Source organism: Oreochromis aureus, linkage group 12 (genome assembly GCF_013358895.1).
Source record: "Oreochromis aureus strain Israel breed Guangdong linkage group 12, ZZ_aureus, whole genome shotgun sequence".
Lineage (NCBI taxonomy): Eukaryota > Metazoa > Chordata > Actinopteri > Cichliformes > Cichlidae > Oreochromis > Oreochromis aureus.
The window spans coordinates 22,711,108-22,733,510 of record NC_052953.1 but is presented as its reverse complement, the minus strand read 5'-3'; the positions used below and the strand labels follow the sequence as shown (position 1 = coordinate 22,733,510).

General features: G+C 39.8%; 1 protein-coding gene across 1 annotated transcript in view; it reads left to right on the top strand.

Moving 5' to 3' along the window:
- si:dkey-40c11.2 (drebrin-like protein A) overlaps positions 1-22,183 on the top strand; it is a 33,631-nt gene extending 11,448 nt beyond the window's left edge. Inside the window, exons 2-16 of the mRNA XM_031736193.2 lie at positions 6,676-6,731; positions 6,901-7,013; positions 8,125-8,199; positions 14,273-14,416; positions 15,783-15,860; positions 16,000-16,151; positions 16,330-16,384; positions 17,456-17,530; positions 17,709-17,817; positions 18,000-18,536; positions 18,916-19,338; positions 19,461-19,559; positions 19,661-19,794; positions 20,402-20,453; positions 20,569-22,183. Of these exons, the coding sequence (XP_031592053.1) occupies positions 6,676-6,731; positions 6,901-7,013; positions 8,125-8,199; positions 14,273-14,416; positions 15,783-15,860; positions 16,000-16,151; positions 16,330-16,384; positions 17,456-17,530; positions 17,709-17,817; positions 18,000-18,536; positions 18,916-19,338; positions 19,461-19,559; positions 19,661-19,794; positions 20,402-20,453; positions 20,569-20,705 (2,239 nt within the window). The 3' untranslated portion in view covers positions 20,706-22,183. The remainder of the gene's footprint in view (positions 1-6,675; positions 6,732-6,900; positions 7,014-8,124; positions 8,200-14,272; positions 14,417-15,782; positions 15,861-15,999; positions 16,152-16,329; positions 16,385-17,455; positions 17,531-17,708; positions 17,818-17,999; positions 18,537-18,915; positions 19,339-19,460; positions 19,560-19,660; positions 19,795-20,401; positions 20,454-20,568) is intronic.
- Positions 22,184-22,403: the final 220 nt, after the last annotated feature.

Here is a 22,403-nt window from a genome sequence, read left to right as displayed (position 1 = left end):
GGCATGGTTTTATTATTAGGTCAAAAGTCTTGGCAAGACATCACCATCACGTCATAGCCTAATTTCTGCCAGAAATTTAGACTGGGCCTCTTCAGAGCCAACTTTATGTCTGACACAGCAGTATACTGGTAATAGACCAGACATTATATGCTGGTCTAAAGTCTGACAACATAGGTTTTATGATGACAGTATGGTTTCAGTTACTCTCACACATAGCTATACACTTCTCTTTGTATTTGGCAGTACTTCAGTCTGATCTCATTTGGAAAGGTATAGTTAAGTATTAACTTCATCAGAAATGACAGCAGCAGGATATTACACCCTACTTAATAAACCACAGAACTGCTAGAGGGTACCTGGCTTGTTGAAATAAGATTTCACCCCCATCACTGCACAAACCTTTTTTTGTGGTTATTGTCAGCTTTTTTGCCTCTTGGCTTCATCAACGTATCAACGTATTTCTTTGTATTTCTCTTCCAAGGAACCAGACTTCCTTGTAATTTTTAAAGTGGCCTTGAGCAATAGTTCTCCAGGTTTTCTGAAGGTCTTTCAGAGTTTTTCTTTGGACATTTGGTTTGGCTGCTTTTCCACTCATTTTCAGCGAAGCATTGTACCTGACAGTTTTCACAAGAGTGTTTTGTTTGTTAAATCACTGACCTACGGGGAAAAAGAGGCAGTGGTTTGTCTCTTCTCTTAGCTGAATCTATGAAAATGCCAAAGATAACACAGTTTGACAAACATAAAATAATAATTTTTCACCACTAAGGTGATTTCCAAAGAGCTATTAGCTGAAAACATCATCTGGTATGATGTGCATGGTCTCCTTAAAAAAAAATTGGAAACTTTGACAAATGGAGGACCCCCAAAAAAAGAGAGAGAAAAGTTTACCTACAGGAGATGAACAGTATCTGAAAATCATATCCTTTAAAAACATGAAAAAAATTCAGTAAATACCTGATACAGGAACCGAGAAATACATCCGGTGTTTCAGTTGATCCGTATACTGTTCACTGAAGCCTCATCAGAAATGGTTGAGGTGTGCCAAATTACACAAGAGAAGATGGAAAATTAGTAGCAGCAGATCTTATAGAGTGATGAAATTTGAAGTTTTTGGTTTTAAAGCTGTCACTGTTTAACAGGTTCAACAGTGAGTGTCTGCAGCCATCTTTAAAACACACACAGTGACACAGTGGAAGCTCTGTCGTAGCTTCGGGCTTCATTTCAGTCAGTAGTGTTGGGCATCTTGTTAAAATTGATGAAATTATGAATGTAGAAAAGTACCATCAGATTTGGATCCACCATAAAATATCATCTGGAAAACAACAGGCTGGCAACAGCCTGTTGTTTTTCAGAATGACAACGAAGCAGTTAAAGCATACCTGGGCAGAAAAAAACAGAATAGCTCACAACAACACTATTAGACATGAACTGGCCTCTCCAGAGCCCGGACCACAACATCGTTGAAGCAGTGCGGGATGAGTTTGACAGAGAACAGAACAAAAAAGCAGCCAACAGCCAAAGAGCTTTGAATGTCCTTCAAGAGGCCTGGAGGTCTATTCCTGAAGACTACTTAAAGCTCATTAGACTTGTACAAATGTTTTGATTTATAAACCTTATTTCCAAGTATGTTTGAACATGACAATAAATTGCGCCTATTTCCTTTTTTTTTTCTTTCTAGCAAACTATAAAAAGAAGTGTGACTCAAGACTTCTACAAAGTACTGCACATTCAAATGTCTGTATTAAATTCATGCTATCATGATTATTACTACAGTTTAATTGTAACTTTTTTTTTTACAGAGTAGGTAAGGAGGGCAGGACGTTAGGCGGGAACAGCAAAGAGAATCCGGTCAACATTCAAAATAAAAGACCTCATCCAGACTGCACACTTTTATCTGAAATGCTCATTTAAACTGTATGAAGGACAAAATAGCATTGGAGGCATCAGATTACACAGACACAAAGTAGGTGTATTTTAGAGGGTTAGTCTTTAGTGACATGTTTCAGTCCTCTACTGTTAAACAGCTCCAATTAAAGGACCTTGCTGCTGGTTTGAAAGGATTACAGTAATTCTCTGTAGGCTGCCTGAATCCATAAGTATGAGGACCAAGAGTTTTCCCGTCTCATTGCCTTTGCAACATTTATTTTTAATCTTACCTCTTTTTGAAAATACACTAAATTTTCATCTCGGTCGCCTTCATTCTTTCTGATACTTTTTCTCTGAATGAATCTGGGTCATGTCGAGATTTAAGTGCTTAGAAGAGTTCATATAAACACCATGACTCAGCAACATTGTTTTATGCATGTTATTAGCAAGGGACTATTGCAAAACTAGGCACTCGAGACTGTGCGTAAAGTAGTGGAGCTTCTGATGAAGCCTTTTTCATTGACATATGAACACACTTGTACAACTTAATTGAAAGTATGTGTGCTCTCTGTGTCTCTTTGGGTTAGCATGCAACATTTTTCACCCAGGATACATTGCCTCAGATCACACCATACCAGTCTGTAGGCCTCTTACAAGCCAGACAAATACTTGGCTTTATTCCGTTACTTCCTCTCTCTTAGTCAGATTTCCTGAAACCCTTCCCATAAACCTCCATGTGTCTGCAGTGCAGACGGAAGAATGCGTGCACCCCTGGGGTCGCTGTGTGGTCACTATATGAGTATCAAGTCTGACTAGACTTATTATGCCCATGTTTGGAGAGAGGAAATGAGTGCTGTGTGCTGTGGGGACGTCTCCAAGCTCCCCACTCTAGTGCAGACGTAGTGGTAGACTGGGAGACGAGCTAAAAATAGAACTGGAAGGCCAGGTCATCTTTGAGCCAAAAGTAAGGAATTGTGAAGCTGAGAGGAGCGGAAGGAGAAGTATATGTGATGTGAAATGAAAAGACATTATCCATAAAGAGGCATTTAAATCATAGGTACAGTAGACAGACAATTACAAGACTTGACTTAAGTAGTTATAAATTTGTCGATAAGCTTTACCTGGGAGTTGCTGGTGTATGTGTGCGATACATTGGGGAGAGAAAGGGGCACAAAGTAATGATTGATGGAGAGCTTAATCCTTGTGAATCCTCCCAGCATTTCATCTGTTTTTTTTTATATCTTATTCTTCATACCCAGTTTATCAGCAGTGTGCAAAATAAAAAAAAAAAACCCTCTGATATCTCAGCGACTGGCAAAGATGGAAGGAATAAATGACCTATGAGCTCACAAGAACCCGCTGTCAGAGAGACACAGAGGGAGAAAAATGAGGATGAGATATTGCTTCAGTTTGTGAACGAGGTGTGTTTTACTACAAGATTTAAAATAGGAGGAATAATACAGAGTTGCTAGAGGTGAAGGTCAGAATAATGAATTTAAAGTGGTAAAGATTGTTACACACCAACTGCATATATAAAGTGAGGACGGATGGCAAAGTTAAATAAAAAATATGAAAAAGGGTCGTTGATTCTGGGCCCATAAATACATTCTCATAGGTTTACTTTTGTACTTCTTTATTTTATAATAAAGGACTAGCACAATGATATGCATTCCCTTAAAATATTTTTAAAAAATGAATAGAAGCAAAAACAATCAAAGAATATCTCTTCAGAATCTACAGCACAGGAGAAACGTGTATGCTGTGTTCAAGTGTTTCCTGTGTAATACAGCGCTCTGCTGTTGCAGAGTTTAGCCTGGTGAGGGGAGAGCATGGATACGCAATCATCTGCTTCTGTGATGTTGATCTTGAAATGGTAGAGCTTAGCATGTTTGGAGGTATTACAGGGGCGCTGGCAGGCCAAAACAAACCTTCTCTATTGTTACTGGCTCAGGCTTACAGTACATTGTGTGCATGTGCCTGTGTTTCCAGACTGCCATTTCTTTAAATACTTTGAAAACAGATGTTTATTTGTTGAGTTACTGGCTGTGGCCGCGATGCTGAGATTTCATTTCCCACTGTTAATTACTTTAAAGAGTTGATGTTTCAGATTATGACATCATTGCTCTAGGCTTTTCTTTTCTTGTTCTCACTCTCTCCCACTTTGCGCCCCATCGCCCTTCATGATGGCCCCTTTCCCACCCTTTCACGTGTCTCTTCTCTTCTCTTCTCTTCTCTTCTCTTCTCTTCCTCTGAGGTCATAGCTGGCTTGGTTTGGAAGTGGGCTGGAGTACAGACATAAGAGCGTCTGTTTTTCTCATCAGTCAGTCAGTCAGTCAGTCGGTGTGTGTGTGTGTGTGTGTGTGTGTGTGTGTGTGTGTGTGTGTGTGTGTGTGTGTGTGTGCCGAGTTGGTGAGGGGGTAGGGGTGTGCTTTATTAATTAGGGGAACAACTTTACCGCTTTTGAAACTTCTATTACTACATTAAAATACCCAATCAAGTGATGCAGACAAAAATGGGCATATAGAGGGTATCTTAATTTCATATGATGTAATATTGCACAGCTTGGCTCAGCTAGTGAAGCGAGACTCCAAAGCGACTTTGGAGTTATTGTCAATGACACCTTTCCAGGATAGACAGGATAAAAGACTTCACCTTGTGTTTGGGAAAAAGCATGCTCACTACATAAAACTACTGGATATGTCCATGCAATCATTTAGTGGTTTAATGTGTAAGGTTTCGACATGACAGCTATATGTAGGCCTCACCGAGGTTTTCCTTTGATACTAAACCATTTGTTTTGAGTCAGTAGAACATTTGCTGTCTCCTTGCTCAAAGAAAACCCTATGTGATCAGTTTCTGACTGTAATTTGTGCCTTTCTCAAAAACTGTATCAATAGATGGATAGATACAAAAGATGGTCTTTATTTATTGTGTTTGATTTTGTAATACTGCTTCACTAAATTAAGATTAGGTAAAGATTTGGGGAGAAAGCTGCTGAAAAATAGGATCTTTGCAAAGTCCATCTTAGTGAAAGCTGTGGCAGAACAAAGAGTGTCCCTCAGCTCAGCGTACCTCGTGAGCAAGCTTGTTCCCTGTGGGTGGAAAATTTGCACATGCAATTAAGACTCCTTCACAGTCACATTGACTTTTGACCTTGACAGCTTGGGAATGGCAACCTTTAGGAATGTTAGAAGACCACGGATGTGGTTTGGTGACTTGTTAAAACTAATAAGAGAGAGCAGCATTGTTGTTGCTGTAGTTTTTGTGGTTAATCTAATCCCGAAACACCTAAGTAAGCGCTCGAGGTGATGCAGAGCTTGTGCCAGGGAGCTGGGGGAGAATGTTCCCACAAGTTGCATTATATTCTTATGCAATCTGATTTCAAATACTTGCAGAGTGATATCATAGATATTAAACAAACATTTGCCAACATTACAAAAACAATAAAAAAAAAGCAAAAATGAAAGCGCAGCAGCAACATGTCTCCTCACACGCTCGGCCAGCTTGCAGCTTGCTCAGTAGGTTGCACAGTATGGTTATTGTGTCCTCAGCGCACACACATACTGACTGACTTTTGACTGAAGCTTTTTGTTCTTCTGGGAGAAAGAACAAAGGCAGACTTATTGTATCAGGAAAAATAACAGTGAATGAGAAATGCTAACTGAGTTATTTGGCAACCCATATACCAAACAGCTGTTTTTGTACACTTTTGTGCAGTCGACTGAAATATTTTAAACTGATACTGATGCTGCTTTTCTGACTCCTGTCTCACACACACACACACACACACACACACACACACACACACACACACACACACACACACACACACACACACACACACACAGGCCATTCACCTTCTGTCCTTTGTAATTGTTGCTTGTGCCCTTTTGCGATCCAGCTCCAGATGTTATTCTCTGGACTCCAGGAGTCCTACAGTGAAACCTTTACACAGGCCCACAGTCAGACACATACTTGTGCACACAGACGGGCACATGCGGCCCTTTAAAGATTTGACAGTCTCTCTCTCTGCAGGCCACCTTGTTAAGCAACTGCCTCTAACGTACACATTTACACAGATGTGCTTCAAACATGCAAAAGCATCGAGATTATTTAGGAAACTCATCTTCTCAAATAGCATAATGGTGTCATTTGGGGTTCAGATCCAGTACAGACAAAATGAACTTGCCTTAAGGTTTATTTCTTTGTTTTGGTTCTCATGAAGTCACACATTTTCCTCTTGCAGCAAACCACATATAAGCACTTTTATTGTATGTATTCATCTTAAATCAGTCACCAAGCTCTTAATTGAGCCGTTGTTTTTCAGTGGTCTCATGAAAACACATCATCAGTTGTTGAGTTGCCACAGCAACAGTCGACTCACTGAAGGGTGCGGTGGGGCAGGTTTTCACCTGCAAAACGCTTAACACACACACAAAAAAAGCCCATAGGTGTGCACACCGTTCAGTGCATTTATTTCACAATCAGGAGTTGTCCATCGATGAGGAAAATGCTGTGAATGCAGCTTATTGTGTTACAATGTGCCGCCCTGTTTTATCTCTGTGCTGTTAGGGTCTTTGGTGAACAAGAGCAGGAAGGGAGACAGAACAAAGTGAGCGAGCACGTGTGTCACAGTTGAAAAGAATTTATTTTTGTCGGTGTAATAGTGCTTCTGCGCAGCAAGGAAGCTTGTTGTTTTTCAGACAAAGCACTGGTATGTGCAGGAAAACATTTGGCTTTGGGCTTGCATACACAGAAATCATGCTATTGTTTTTGCATCTTGACCTGTGTGTGTTTGTATGTTCACAGGGCATTATTTGCATATGATGGAGTCACAAACAACCTCAAACTGGCTGACTCAGGAGGTAAAGTGGACTCTTATTTTTATCATTTACCTTCATAAGACCACAAAAAAGCTTGTTTGCTCCCCTTGCTTGGGCTTGAAAGAAGTTGATATATAAAAAGAAAGTGCAGCGTATTTGCACATCAATATCCCTTTGTTCCCTCACCCTGCATCCGTCTCTTTCCTAACAGCGGGTGGTGTGACAGAGCTGGCAGCGAAGTTTCACATCTCAAAGCCTCAATATGGACTGTGCAAAGTCGGAAGTGTAGAGACAGGAGCCCCCCGGATCGTGCTGATCAGCTGGGTGAGTAGCAGACGGGCTCATGGGGCTTAGCTTGTGTAAGCATTCGCCTATCATAACACAAATACCAGCTCGAATTACTCAAACACACATGCATTCTTTGCCATGAAAACGGCAGGTATGCTTCAAACACAAGCACTCACAGACTTAAATTAATTTGGAGGCAGCTGGGTCATTTTGCAGCTCTGAGATAAGGGGTTTCACATGTTGTTGTGGTCAGATACTGAAGTGTACGCCCTTATTAACTTATAAAGTATTCTGGAGAAACCCGAAATATTCCTGGCTTATTCACATTCAGTGCTCTGTTTTCAGAGGCTTACATGAAATTTGGAAGAAAAGCTTTGAAAATGTCTCAGTGCAGTGGAAAAATGAGCGAATTACAAGGCGGGCAGAGGACCTAAGTGTCAAAGACGCAACCTGAAACCATAATATTTTCACCACCGTTGTATCTGGTGCTTGAAGTGGTATGGTGGTGTATAGCTCTTCCCTAAAGGAACGCTGCCTTTGCTCTGCTCCAAACATGTCCACTGTTATTCTGTCTTTGATTTGTCTTTCCAGCTGTCAGGAGCACTTCACTCCAAAAGGCCTGCTCTTTGATTGTATGTTCATCTGCAAACTTTTGTTTATTCCGGTGCACTTCCCATGCGGATCAAATTCGTGCAATTTCTTTCTGACTGTAAACACATGCAGCTCAGGCTACCTGGAGATCCTGGGTTCAAATTTGGGTTTTTTTTAAGAGACCGTTGTTTTAAATTTAGACTGACTTTGCTTAGGTTTCTAGTTCTAGACAAATAGTCAGTAAATAGAGAAATATACACAATTATTGATAGTTTTCCTGACAATGGAATAATTCAATTCAAATAATTTGGAGAAATCCTGTTCTTTCAGACACACACTTATTGACAAGTTGTTGTTTTTTCATCCCTTTGAGAACTTATTAGATATTGGCATGACGACACTATACACTTCTCAAGATGATCAGTCTTCAGATGCTAGCCTCATGACATTGTTTGAATCCTGTTGTTTCCCAGCCTGTTTCCCTCATGTCTTTTTTTAGGCTTCTAAGAGAGATCTGTGATATCAGTCTAAGTGTCTACATCCTGTTTGTATGCAGGTTGGCCAAAATGTTGATGACTACAGGAGAACAGAATGTGCCACCCACATTCCAGCCCTCAAGAACTTCTTCAAGGTGCAGTACATAAGAATGTGAACTTGTCAATGGCCTTCGGGTTTACTAAAGTAAATCCAGTGATTTGTATTTCTGTTTGGCTTCATTTAAGAGGAAATAATTCCATCTGTGCAAGGACCGTTTAGACTCGGAGGTGGTGCCGTGCAAAAAACAGTTGCAGTTTCTGTTACTCTTTCTGTTCATTTAGATTCTGTTTAATTTCTTGTGAAATTCCAAAATGATAGTGAAAAATATGTTTTATACTTTCCTATTATCTTTGTCCCTGAATTCTAGACCGTGTACCCTCAAACTCTATATTTACACTTTGTAGTTTGCTTAGTATTGTTTTGAGAGTTTCCTGTCCTCAGACCCCTTCCTGCCCTACTGGTTTGTTGGTTCAGGGTGAGATTGCTAAGTTTTGTTTAAAATTCTGTTGTTGGTGGTACAAGCCACAAGTCCCATGCCAAAGTCAAGTAGCGGTAAGATAGACAGGAAGCAGATGGACCAGAGAAAAGAGAACTGTATATTTCGATGATTCAGCTGCATGTGCGTATTTTTAGGATTCAGGTGTGTTTACAGCATATGACAAAAACTGTCCATCATTGCTGACGATTCCCCTGTATGTGCCCCTCAAACAGTATTTATTTTGTGTGTCATTGCGTAGAAAGAATTGAACTGACCCCTAGGTTTACCAATTTCCATATAAAGGCATTACCCAGTCGACTGTAGGAGCATCTGTGGAATGTTTGTTGTCTTTTTGTCTCTTTTTTTTTAAACAATGAATGTGGGGTCTGGGATTTTATGGGAAACCATATGAAAATCCACTAGCCCCTCTCCGAGTCTTGTGTGAGGCTTCTTTGATCAGAATTTCTTGTGGGATTTCATAATCATAGAAAAATGATTTCATGGTGGAAGTTAAGGGGAATGAAGAAAATCACTTCTCCTTATGTGAGCTGTGGGACAAATGAGGCTTCTAAACTCAGCCAACACACACAAACACGCTCATTAATAAGCAGGACTGTGTAAGTACCCTGTGGTCACTACTGCTAATGTAAAATGCAAAAAGGAAGAGAAACAGTTTATTCTAATTTGACCTTATACAATAGACATATGGATGTCATTTGCAGAAGTACGCGGTGATCATACATGACTGTGCAAAACTGTCTTTTGTTCATGCAAACATCTTTAATCAGTTTTCCCACAAATACTAAAATGCTCACTTGTGGCATAATTTACAGTACAGGCAATGAATTGCCTACATTAAAAATAGCTACTACAATCTTACTAGTATCAAGACAGCTTATGAAAAACCATCAAACACACTGGTATGTTTCCGGCTTGTGTTGTATTGGAGTTGGTTTGTAGTAAACCTTAAATATTACTTGTCAAAGTATTTATATTCAGACTTAAGCTGCCTTTATTTGTAGGATTGTATAGCCAATGTACAGTACATTTAATATTATTAACAGCTCATATGTTTGTGGAGGCAAATCTTTTAAGGATCACAAATTACCCCAGTATCTATCACAGGCGCTGTGCCAATAAAACTGATTCGATGCGTAATTATGATTATGCAATATATTGGAGACTCAAAGGCTACCTGATATTGGTCTTTGAGAATTGTTTTATTTTAACACATCAGTAGCTGAAATATTGATACACAAAAAGATGCTCCCTATGTCAGTCGCTCCCTCACCTGCTAAATGCCTACATTAACCAGATGCTATAGTCTAAACCAGCGGTCCCCAACCCCCGGGCCTCGGACCGGTACCGGTCCGTGAGTCGTTTGGTACCGGGCCGCGAGAGTTGAGGCTCAGGTGTGAAATGTGTGGTTTTCAGGGTTTTTATCGGTTTTCAGCGTTATTTTGTTATCGTTTTTATCGTTAACTCGGTTTTCCTGGGTCTTTTCACGTGTGTTATGAATAAATCTTCTTTTTTCGGTACCGGTACTAGTTTTATTTTGTTGTATTTATCTGCGACACCTTAAAGGCCGGTCTGTGAAAATATTGTCGGGCATAAACCGGTCGGTGAGGCAAAAAAGGTTGGGGACCGCTGGTCTAAACAGCTCTCTTTTTTTTCTTCTCAGTACTTGACCTTGCAGTGACCTGGAAAACAAAACCATGGAAATGATCTATAAATATATACAGATTGGATGAATGATAATATCTGGCGATGCAGTAGCTTGTTCTTTTTTTAAATCATGGCTGCTTTTGCCCTAAGTACGGTAGTAATTACCGTCAGCACTTTAGTTGTTGTCATAATTTTTTACTTATCTTTCTTTTTTTTTCTCTTTTCCCTCCACTTTGTTTCTGTTTTTTCTGGCTCGCTATGCTGCATGTCCCAGCTGGCAGTGAGGGGGTTTTGTCGAGGCGAGTCTGATTTGGGTGTGTTATAAACTGAAGTTAATGTGGCATTAAGTTATGAAAACTAAATTATGAATAGGGTGCAGGTGTTTCCATTGTTCATTTCTACCAAAAAACAAATAACTGAATTAAGTTTTGACAGAAGAGCTTTGTGTTTGTGTGTATGTGTTAGTCCATTTGCATAAGATTAGAAACAGTAGTGTCAAATTCTAAACAAAGAAGTTAGTTAGACTTAAGACATTTGAATTAGGACAGGAAATTGGAGCATTATAGAGAGTAGAGAACCTGGATGCTCTGATGCATGCTCAACTGAGTGGGGACACCTCACAAAGGCACATCTTTTCCAATCCTGATATTTATAAAATGTGCATTTGGTTCATCAAACATACAATAAGTGTCTGCTGGTTAAATGATAATGTATCAGTCCTGTTCCTGGGTCTCCTTTCTACTGTGGGTCTACTGTGACGAGTGACGCTGTCACCTTTTTAACACGTTGTAATGCTTTTGTCATATTTAATAGAAACAAGCCCCCCAAAAGTCATCAGTGGTCGTGCTCGGCTAGCTTCGGCTATACATATCTTTAAAAAAAAATTGCTGTGTACACTACAGTCCATAAAAGAATCTCTCTAGCTGACTAAGATTTCAGTGTGGACATTTTAGCAATTAGTCCAACCAGGCACCAGTATATTATGACTAACCTTGTGTTGTGAATGGGCCCATTTTTCCCTCTTTTTTTCGGACCGTTTTCAGAATCTTCTTCTTCCTGTAAGCTAGCTATCAGGCAATACATTATGATATGTCAGCTAGCCCAGCTTCACTGACCCTCCATTGCTATTTAGTCTTCTTCCGAAGGTACAGCAGAGCACTGTGTTTTAGTTTTGTAGAAATACTTCAGTCAAAGATGGTATCTGATCTTTAGGCGAAAACTAGATTGCTAACTTCCCGCCAACTTGTAACTCTGCTAAACCTTGTGAACCTCTTTTTCATTGATATCCGAATGTTAAACCTTATTGTAACACTTGGGAAAGCAGAAAGAGTTTGTCCTGTTTTTTTTTTTCTCTGTGATACTGAGTCAGATTTTTAGACTGTGTATCTGGGAATAGCTAATGACATCATACTTAACAATTATGGTCACATTGTGCCATTATTATTATTTAACGCCAAATGTTTTTTAAGGTGGAAAAGGAGATTAGGTCTCAAAAAACCATTAGGGTTGTAAATAAGGAATAATTGAAGATGTTTGGGTCAAGGTAGCTTGAAGCACTTTGAATCACACATGTTGTCTGTCATTATAACTGACAACCCAAATATTATAGCAATCTTGTCAACTCACAATTTTATTGGTGTTATTCTTCGTGAAGAACTTGCATTTTTTTTAAGAAGAATAAATGTTTGCAAAACTAATAATTCGGCCAACAGCGCTGGCCAACAATAACTTCTATTATAAGTAACCCATCAGTCAACTGGGACAAACTTTAACTGGGGAAACTTGAGTAGCCCCACATCCACCTACTGCCTATTACTCTGAGCAACTCCTTAGTTGGAAAGAGACTATGAAGCACTCTGGTTCCAGAGCAGAGAGACAGTTTGTGTGGAGTTTGAGCCCAATTACAGCTAAAAAGTCTCTCAACCTGTCACATCACCTTGGGCTACTTTCCCTCCCTGGCAGGTTATATCATTATACCTATAGTAAGTTTTCAATGCCAAGGTCATCAGTGTCACAAGTCCCAAAAAGACTGTTTCAACATCCCACTTTATGAAATTTTCCCATGGAAATAACTAGGCCAAGACACGTTATTCTGAATAGAGAGGTTGACTATTAAGGCAGTACTATGAGCTCATATAGAAAGTTTTGGAGTTTTAGAAGCTTTGCATTTATATTGTTTTGCTAGAGTATGTTATTATCTGAATCTGGGTACAAATTTAAAGCTTTCTGATAACCAATGAAATTCATTGCATTGTTACGCAAGTCAAATGCCATGTGGCTGAAACACTGTGGGATGGATGTTAGATTGGAACGTAACACAGTATGGGCTTCAAGAGTTTACAATTACAAAGATTAAAAAGGAAGGTTTTGTCCTAACATATGACCATTATAATACCTGAATGATGTAAAATGACATGAACATGCTCACATATGAGTTATAGAAATGGCCTGAAAAGAATTAGAGGTGATTTCTATACATTTTAATAAGATACAGATAGCTTTATTTTTCCTAAAACTGTTCTGTTATTTCAGTTTAATTGAATTCAATCTTATTTATATAGCACAACAGTCACCTCAAGACCCTGCAATAATAGAGAGACAACCAAAACAACCACAGGGCATCCTATTAGCAAGCACTTGGCAATACTGGGAAGGAAAAACCCACTTTTAACACTTTTAAGTCTTTTAAAATTCCAAGCTTGGTAATGCCTATCCTGTTTTATATTATTCAGTACTACAAGGCCATTTGCATTGAGTGTGAGTTGTTTTGATGAACACTTTCGTCCAGTACTTGATTAAATGCAGACTTATGTCTGTAATGTTTTGCACTTGCACATTCATAAGAGAATACTGGGCTGTGCTACTGAGAAGTGTTCCCGTAGACCTTGAGTTGTTTCCATGATTTTCCCAGTGCGGCTGGCAGCACTGTGGACTACTTCTCTGGTCTCTGTGCCAACTCTGTGTGTAGTTGGCAGTGACAGCCAGAGTGATATGGATTATGGACTGTACTGACATGTATTACAGGGCGCACTGAATTCTCTGCTCAGTGTCAGTGTCAGTGTTGTCACTTGGATAAATCTGTGGTTTCCTGTTGGAGGCTGACAGACCTAGCCCTCCATCAACAAGCCTAGATTTACTCTCCACGGAAATTATACCAAGGTCCTGGCCACATACAAATGCTTGTATGCACATACAGACATGAGTTAAGTCCATGTTTAACAAAGTAAAATATGGGCTTATGTTTTTTGTTTTTTTTTGTTTTTTTTGGCCATTCTCCAGAAAACATGAAATGCAAGCACGTTTTTTTCTTTGTCTTAAAACTAAAGGCTTTAATTCATTTTGCTGTTTCGAAGTTATTGTGAAGACAATGCACAACACAGAGTGATTCAGTGTATGTCTTGTAAGTTTTGCTGTCAATATACAACTGTTGCAGAATCACGAACTAGTGTTACTGTGGAAATTAATATGTCAAAAGATTTACAACAGCTGAATCTTTAGACTGATTCATTCAGGATATACTCTCAGTGAATGTTAGTTGAGGGTCTTGCTTTTTTTCTGCCTTTTTGTAACACATGCAGTCACACACTTTGGTCACCTTAGCTATACTCCTTACTTCCCATTTCTCCCGTCCTCCCATAACCCTCCCATGTAAATTGGTTTGCCTCACAGTAAAGTCTTTGCTGTTTTTGTTCCCTCTCAATCCTTACAACAGAAGCAGTTTCACAACTGTTTGGCTCCAAGTTTGCATAATTCCAAGTGAGACCAAGAGAAACCACCAGAGGAATTGTATGCACTTGTGTATGGATTTCTTTCTCCCTCTCTCTCTTTCTCTGTGTGTGTGTGTGTGTGTGTGTGTGTGTGTGTGTGTGTGTGTGTGTGTGTGTGTGTGTGTGTGTGTGTGTGTGTGAGAGGGAGAGTAAGAGAGGCTAAAGGACAGCATGCCGTGGACTGGATTAAACTCTCATCTATCTTACTCGATACCATCGCACCATGCCTTTTTCATTCCCTGTCCTCCATGTTTCAGGAAGCGCATGCTTTCATTAGTGCAGAGAAGGTGGAGGATGTGACAGAAGAAAAGATAAGAGCTGAGCTCAGCAAGGCCCCAGCTCATACTCCCACACATTTTGTGCGAAGGAGCTCTAAGTCTGCAGAAAAGGAGGAATTAGTGGTAAGTCTCCTGTAATGCTTCTGCTATCCATCAGAGGGAGACAAAGTCTATAATATATATATATATATAATGACCCTCGAATACAGAACCCCAGTGACTTCTGTGTTTTAGGAGTTATTTTAGCCTTCTTTATGTTTTGTAATCAATAATATGAAAAGAATAAAACATACAGTGTTTTTTAATATAACAACTGAGTAGGACTTAACCATGCAAAAAAATAAATAAATATATATATATATATATGTATATGTGTGTATATATATATATATATATATACCTCAGGCAGCAGAAACCCAAGAAAGAGGAGGAAGGCGAGGAACCATCATGGAAGGACAGGCCCCTGCACGGTATGTACCACCGGCAGATAGAGGAGGTGGCTGATATCCAGAAATCCTACCAGTGGCTGGACAAAGCTGGACTGAAAGACAGCACAGAGGCACTAATCATGGCAGCACAAGAACAAGCTCTGAGTACAAGATCCATAGAGGCTGGGGTCTATCACACCAGGCAAGACCCCAGGTGCAGGCTGTGTAAAGATGCCCCAGAGACAATCCAGCACATAACAGCAGGGTGCAAGATGCTAGCAGGCAAGGCATACATGGAACGCCATAACCAAGTGGCCGGCATAGTGTACAGGAACATCTGTGCCGAGTATAACCTGGAAGTCCCGAGGTCAAAATGGGAGATGCCCCCAAGGGTGATGGAGAATGACCGAGCTAAGATCCTGTGGGACTTCCAGATGCAGACGGACAAAATGGTGGTGGCTAACCAACCGGACATAGTGGTGGTAGACAAACAGAAGAAGACGGCTGTAGTGATCGATGTAGCGGTTCCGAATGACAGCAATATCAGGAAGAAGGAACACGAGAAGCTGGAGAAATACCAAGGGCTCAGAGAAGAGCTCGAGAGGATGTGGAGGGTGAAGGTAACGGTGGTCCCGTGGTAATCGGAGCACTAGGTGCGGTGACTCCCAAGCTAGGCGCGTGGCTCCAGCAGATCCCGGGAACAACATCGGAGATCTCTGTCCAGAAGAGCGCAGTCCTGGGAACAGCCAAGATACTGCGCAGGGACCCTCAAGCTCCCAGGCCTCTGGTAGAGGACCCGAGCTTGAAGGATAAACCGCCCGTGAGGCGTGCTGGGTGTTTTTATATATATCTATATCTATATATATATATATATACGTGTATATATATATATATATACGTGTATATATATATATATATATATATATATATATATATATATACGTGTGTATATATATATATATATATATATATACATACATACATACATACATATACATATAGTGGAAAATTCATTGAATTGTATTTACTCAAAACCTTTTATTTTATTTTTTTTTTATTAGGGTACCAACTACAGAAAAACTAATGCTGCAATGGAGATGAGGCTGATAAATAGAGACTCCTTCTGGGCACGAGCAGAGGTACCCTTTATACTTTTTTGTGTGGCTAAATGTATTTCAGGAGTTCTTTTAAAGAGAGTTACAGCTTGAGTTAAAACTGAAGTGAAAATACAGAATCGTTTTTGTACTGTGACCTTTACTCTTTTGGTGTGTATATCAGCGTGAAGAAGAACAAAGGAAAGAAGAGGAGAGGAGAAGAGGAGCCGAGGAGAGACGGCGCCTCGAAAGGGAAAGGATTCTGAAAGAACGAAGGGATGAAGAGGAGAGAGACAGAAAAATGAACGAGAAACTACAAATGATTGAGGAGCAGAGGTTGAAATAATGTAGTTTTCCTGTCAGTAGTGCCTTTTAGTTCATGTTTTGCATAGATTTAAAAAAAAAAACCCAATGTGGTAAAGTAGATTAGATGATAATTGTATTATATTTGATAATCTTTACTTGATGATATTAATTGGTGCTGATTTCCTTTTGTTTTTTTAATGTCTTGCAGAAGGAAACAGGCAGAGCAAGAAGAAGAGCTGCGCAGACAGGAGAAATTAAAATGGGTGCGTGAAAAAGTCTTGCTAGAAGTTGTTTGAAACAGCGAGACAAGATAGACTTTTTGTTGTGGCTCCTCTGAATATGAGTGCATCTTAGCACCAAATGCTACTGTAAATGAAAATGGCCCTGTGTAATACTGAAAGAGATTACAGAGTCTCCCTTTGGTCTTTACTTGAGGATGTGCGAGTGTAGGCTGCTTACAAAATTTTTAAGATTAGGCTTAAAAGTTTCTCTTTTGACAAAAAGCACATAATTAGGGCTGGATCAGGAACTGGACCCTGAACCCTTCCTTAGTTGCACTGCAATAGGCCAAGGCTGCTGGGGGCTTCCCATGACAGGCTATTCGTTGCTTCTTCACTTACTCTGTTTATACACCGCTCTGCATTTAATCATGAGTTATTATTCATCTCTGGCTCTCTTGCACTGTGTTGATTTTAAACTATCTAGCTCCCCTCATGCCCAGCTATTCGGAGAAGATGGCTGCTCCTCTTTGAGGCTGGTTCTGCAGGAAGCTTCTTCCTGTTAAAAGGGAGTTTTTCCTTTCCACTCTAACTCGATTTTTGGGGTCGTCTCTCTATTATTGTATGGTCGTTATCTCACAATATAAAGCACAATATAAAGAGGAGAGAGTAGTGATGATTTCTGGCTGGGCGTTAATCATAGCTCACAAACACATCTGAAACACACCAGTGTGTCTGACACAACAACAGTGTTCTGCCTTCCTGTTATTAATATATTTTTTATTAGTCATACCTTCATAATGAGATAAAAGATTTGAAATGCTTGTTTGATGTTTTGTCTCTCTGCAACCCCTACTGGCCTTGAAGTGGAAGTGCTGGATTGTCTTTCAGTTGTACGCAACTGAGAAGGTGTGGATAAAAGGCATGTCTGCAGAGGCTTGCACGCCTTCCTCTCTTTTGCTGTTGGAGCTCATACTCACTGTCACTTAGTTATTTACATGAAATTCTCACTTTTGCAAACTCAAGCGCCTCCAGCCTCTATTTTATGCTGCAGCCCATAAGCTGGCCCTTACAGCGAGCATGTAAACATGATTGCATGTGTTTTTGCACTGACAGGAGCAGCAGCAGAGGGAGCACCAGGAAGACATGAGGGCTCGTCTCAGACGGAGTGAATCTATAGAGAAAGCAGCAGTAAGTGATTCTTGTACTAATATAAAGATGGAGCTCTACTAAATGTTGCACTGAAGTAGCACTAACCCAGCTAAGTGCACACATGTGTACATGTTGCCACTACACCACAGGATTGGAAAAAGTCAAAGGAAATGGTTAAAATATTGAAAATGCTTACTGTATTTTACTTGAATTGCAGGAGGCAGCAGCGCTAGTATCCCAACGCTCCATGAACCCCAGGGAGTTCTTTCGGCAGCTGTCATCATCATCGTCACAAAGTCCCACCAGCCCTGGATCCTCCCGCACTGGTAAGAGCTTCAAAAGAAAGCGATTCTATCACGTATTCGCCCGAAGTAGCAGACATGGTTTTACAAACACAAGAATAAGCCCTGGATTTCAGTGCATCCACTTTCAAGTTTTGTTTGTTATAAAATGTGTCTTTCATGTTTTACCTTCTAACACCAGGTTTTTTTTTTTTCTTTCTACCCAGGCAGACCGTTCAGACGATACCAGCGGAGCCTGACAGACACAGCCTTCATCTTCTCTAAAGCAGAAGAGAGTGCAGCATCCTCCCCTCGCAGTTCTCCCCTGGTCTCCCCCTTTTACCGGGCTCCTCCTTCTCCCATTTACCGTGCCGTCTCCCCCCCAATAAGCCCTAATTTCTGCCTCGCTGCAGCTCCGCAGAAGCCCAGAGCGCCCACGTCACCCCCCTTGTCTCCTCTTCGTCCTGTCCCTCCAGTTTCACCTCTTCGTCCTGTCCCTCCAGTTTCACCTCTTCCTAGCATTCCACAAACTAATAACCAGGATCAGGCTGCAGATGAACCCAAAACTACATCTCCAACAGAACCTTCTGCACCTCCAGCATCACCTACTCTCTTAACTTCTTTGTCCCCCACTTTAGCAAATGTCAGCCCCTGTGAGGCACAGCCAGACACCCAGCCTGACGAATCAGCTTTGCACTCCAAGCCTCTCCTGCCTTCAGAGGCTCCAGGAGCTGCTCTTGCTGAGATTCCACAGCCAAACAGTGGTAGGGTGAAACATGATGCAGTCAGTTATACTTCACTTTATTTGTACCATACCTTTTCTGGAGAAAAATACTGAGAAGCAAGAAGAATATTTAGAAAGATGCAAAATTAAGAAGAAACATATTCATCTGTTTAAAACATGTTCTTCTAAGTCATTAATGGTTTGGTGTGCAGGAAACTTCCAGTGGTACTTATTGCAAAAGCTACTCCACATACTGCTGTAAATCAGCCCACGGACTGTTAACCGATGGCTTGTGAAACAGAAATGATGATTACACATACCCTCAATGTGCACTTTAAAAACATGCATGCTTATTAATACACTGATGTTGTTTTGTTTTTTTGTGTGCATTTATAGCTTTATAATTTTCTAATCCACAGACCTCAACACAGCCAGTCGTGTGCACACTGAGCTGGTCTCAGACACTGGCTACAAAGTACAGGCTGTGCTGGTGGAGGAGGATGAGGAAGAGGATATGGAGGAGCAGGAGGAAGATAATCCTGAAACAAAACCAGAGCCTTTTGCTGTCACCACAGAACCAGCCCTGATAGAAATAGAGGAGGAAGAAGAAGAAGGAGAAGAAAAAGAAGAGGAAGAACAGGAGGACCATGAGAAGGAGGACAAGGAAGAGGAGGTGATGGAAGAATTAAAAGAGGAAACTGAGCCAGCATCAATCAAGGAACCAGCTGAGATAGAAATGGATGAAGAGGAGACAAAGGAAAATGGAGAGAAGAATAATCAGTCAGAAGACAGTCAGCCCACTGCTGAGCTTTCAGAGAAACTGGCAGACTCAGCAGTTGCAGGTAGCCCTCAGCTTCTCGTAGAAACTTTTTTTAATGTGGATTGTTACAGTGTCATTATTTCTAAATACCATGCTGCAGTTTTCTGAAAATGATACTTTAACATTAACAAACCAATCTTTCAGATGCTGAAGCAGTTTGTCAAGGACTTGAACATGAGACCGTAACACTGTCGAGCAACGGGATCGAACTGGGAGATGACACAGCGGAGCATAATGGCATAGGTCTGGCAACCAGTGACGGTTCAATCGATGCTTTTGTTTTGTGATATCACATGAGCGCACCAGCTGAACTAACGAGTGATTTTCACACTGGTCTTCCTCAGTGCAATGTGTGAATCCATCTGAAACTGAATTCAGCACTTCAGAGGTGACTACGTGCTACAGTCTCCACGGCACTGCAGAGGAGGATGACATCAATGAAGATGAGAAGCAAGAGATCTCGGAAAATGGAAAAGAGGTGTTTTAGCCACAGACACGCAGACAATAATATTGCCCACAAAACCTGTTTATTAATGTAATTAAATAAAAAAAAAAAGTCAAGCTATATTGTATGAGGTCATCTCTACCAAGTGATGAGGACTGTTTTAATTGTGTCACTGAATGCCACAAAAGAACAAGTCTGTTGTGTAAACTGTATGGAAAGTCATATGGGTGGTACAGTTTATAACAGGCGTTACTTCAACAGGAGTACGTTTGTGCATTTTTTGGGAAATAATAATAATAACGATAATAAAAATAATAAAGGGAAAATCATAGTAAAAGAACATGGAAGCTGTTCAGTGATGTTTTTTTATAGTTTTTGAAGTTGAGGTATGTTATTTATCATCCAATACTTGCTAGTAGCGCAGACCCACAGATGACTTTGACCTTTTCATTTGAATTGTTAAAAACAAGTAAAAAAGAAAAAAAAAACATATAAAATGGAAGTTCATATGAGAAAGTTTTCATGAAAGTTCATGATTTTCTTTTTTTTTTGCTTTATTCAATCTTCTGAATTGTAGTTAAACATGAAATATATTTTCTGATTATAGTCTTTCTCTGCTCCGTTTTCCTTTCCACTTCAGGTTTTAGCCGAGCGACAGATATGCGTCCGAGCTCTTTACGACTACCAGGCAGGTAAGCTGCCTTTCAGAGGATAATCGGCATGCATGGGAACATAAAGTGCCTCCATTCACAATAATTACACTGTGATTATCGGATCTTCACCATGTTATTTTGTTGTTCTTCACAGAGGACGAATCTGAGATCTCCTTTGAACCGGGTGACATCATCACGGACGTGGAGACGGTGGACAAAGCCTGGTGGAGGGGATGGAGCAAAGACGGACGTCAGGGCTTATTTCCTGCCAATTATGTGGAGACCATATAGTCAGGCAGACACACGCTAGGACAAAGATACAGACACACATAGACACACACTCAGGGACGCCGTCTTCCCTCACGTTAATGCGTGTTTTTTTAACTTAATCCTCCCACTGAAACTTTGTACTCTCTATTTCGTTGGAAGAATAAAGAAACACGAGGATCCCTGTTTTGTAGGGAGCAAAAAAGAAAAGTGTAACTCACGATTTTGATGTTTTTGAGGAAAACAAAAAATTCTCACAAGTGTGCAGAAATTACCCAGCCTCATTTTCTCGGATAAAATAGAGAAGACCTTCTCTTACACCAAAATAACTTATTTCCTTTTGAGATGCAGTAGAAATGTTGGTGGGAGAGATCAGATCACAATGACAAATGATCACAAACTTTTTTTTTTTTGTCAAAGAAACACAAACAGATTTTTATAGTGTATAGTCTCCTTTTTGATCCACGCATATAACAAGCATTTCACACTGCTCGCCATTTGTATACATGTATCAGACATCATCTTATAATCATCCTCCTGTATTCCCTGACTTATTTTGTAGCACGGCGTTTGTTTCTGAAAGTCTCAGCGCACAGTTAAATTACCCAAACCAGAAGTGAGGTATAGCAAACGATAAAAAAATAATAACTGTATTTTAAATTGGGCTATATTTTGTTCATATGGTGATCTCCTCCCATGCTTTTTGTGATTATAGCTTATCTTTTATTTGCCTAGATATTAACAAATTATTGCGTTATACCAACACAAAGATGATCTGAAACATCTTCCAGTTTTAATCCTCTTTAATATCATTATACTCTACACTGTATATAATAATGTAAAAAAAAAAAGTCAAAGTCCTTTTTCTATTCTTGTTTATATGTTTGTATGTTGTATGCTTGTTTAATGCTCTTTTATTTTGTATTTACTCCAAACTTACATAGCATCTACAAACAAAACTATCTTTAAAAGTTTGTCTCCTGCTTATTTCTTCACTTTTACTGTTTCAAACAATCAAAATACAGTGGTTACTCTCTTTATTGTTAACTGTCCCTTTCTTTAAATGATATTAATATGCAGCATTGATAATATTTTACAGCTAAAGCCTTAGCCATGTGCTTTTTTAAGTATCAGGAAAATGTAGTTATTCTTTTTTTGTGTGAAAAAACAGTTTCAGAATTCAAGGACTCTTTTTAAAAATGGATTTTTAAAAAATGACTCGACATTGTATAAACACAGTGCTGGCCATCATACGGTATACTTGCAGCCAAAACAACTCGACACCAACAATAGTCTTGCAAAAATCACATTCATTCTCATGTAAGAACACATTAATATCTAAATAGCAAATTGTAACAGCAGAACTTCATGAAAATTGCATTTTTGCTTTTATTTTTTAAGTTTTTATTTCATTAAGCATTTAGTGTTGGGGATATTTTAATATGCAAGTATTTCCATCACACATACTGTGCCCTGATTATTAAAGAACAACAAAAAAAAAATGGTTGTAGCAGTGCTATATTTGCACCTATAGGTGGAGACATTGCCTTTTCCAATTTGTCAGTGACAGCATTTTTGAAAGAGAGCTCAGTGAAATGAACAGATTCCTCAGGACAAAAGGCAAAATATTTTGACAGGCAGAGAGGGGGCTCATTGTTACACACAGTTTAGAAGTGGGATATCCTGATGTTTCCAAAGCTAAAAATTGCTAATGCTTCTACA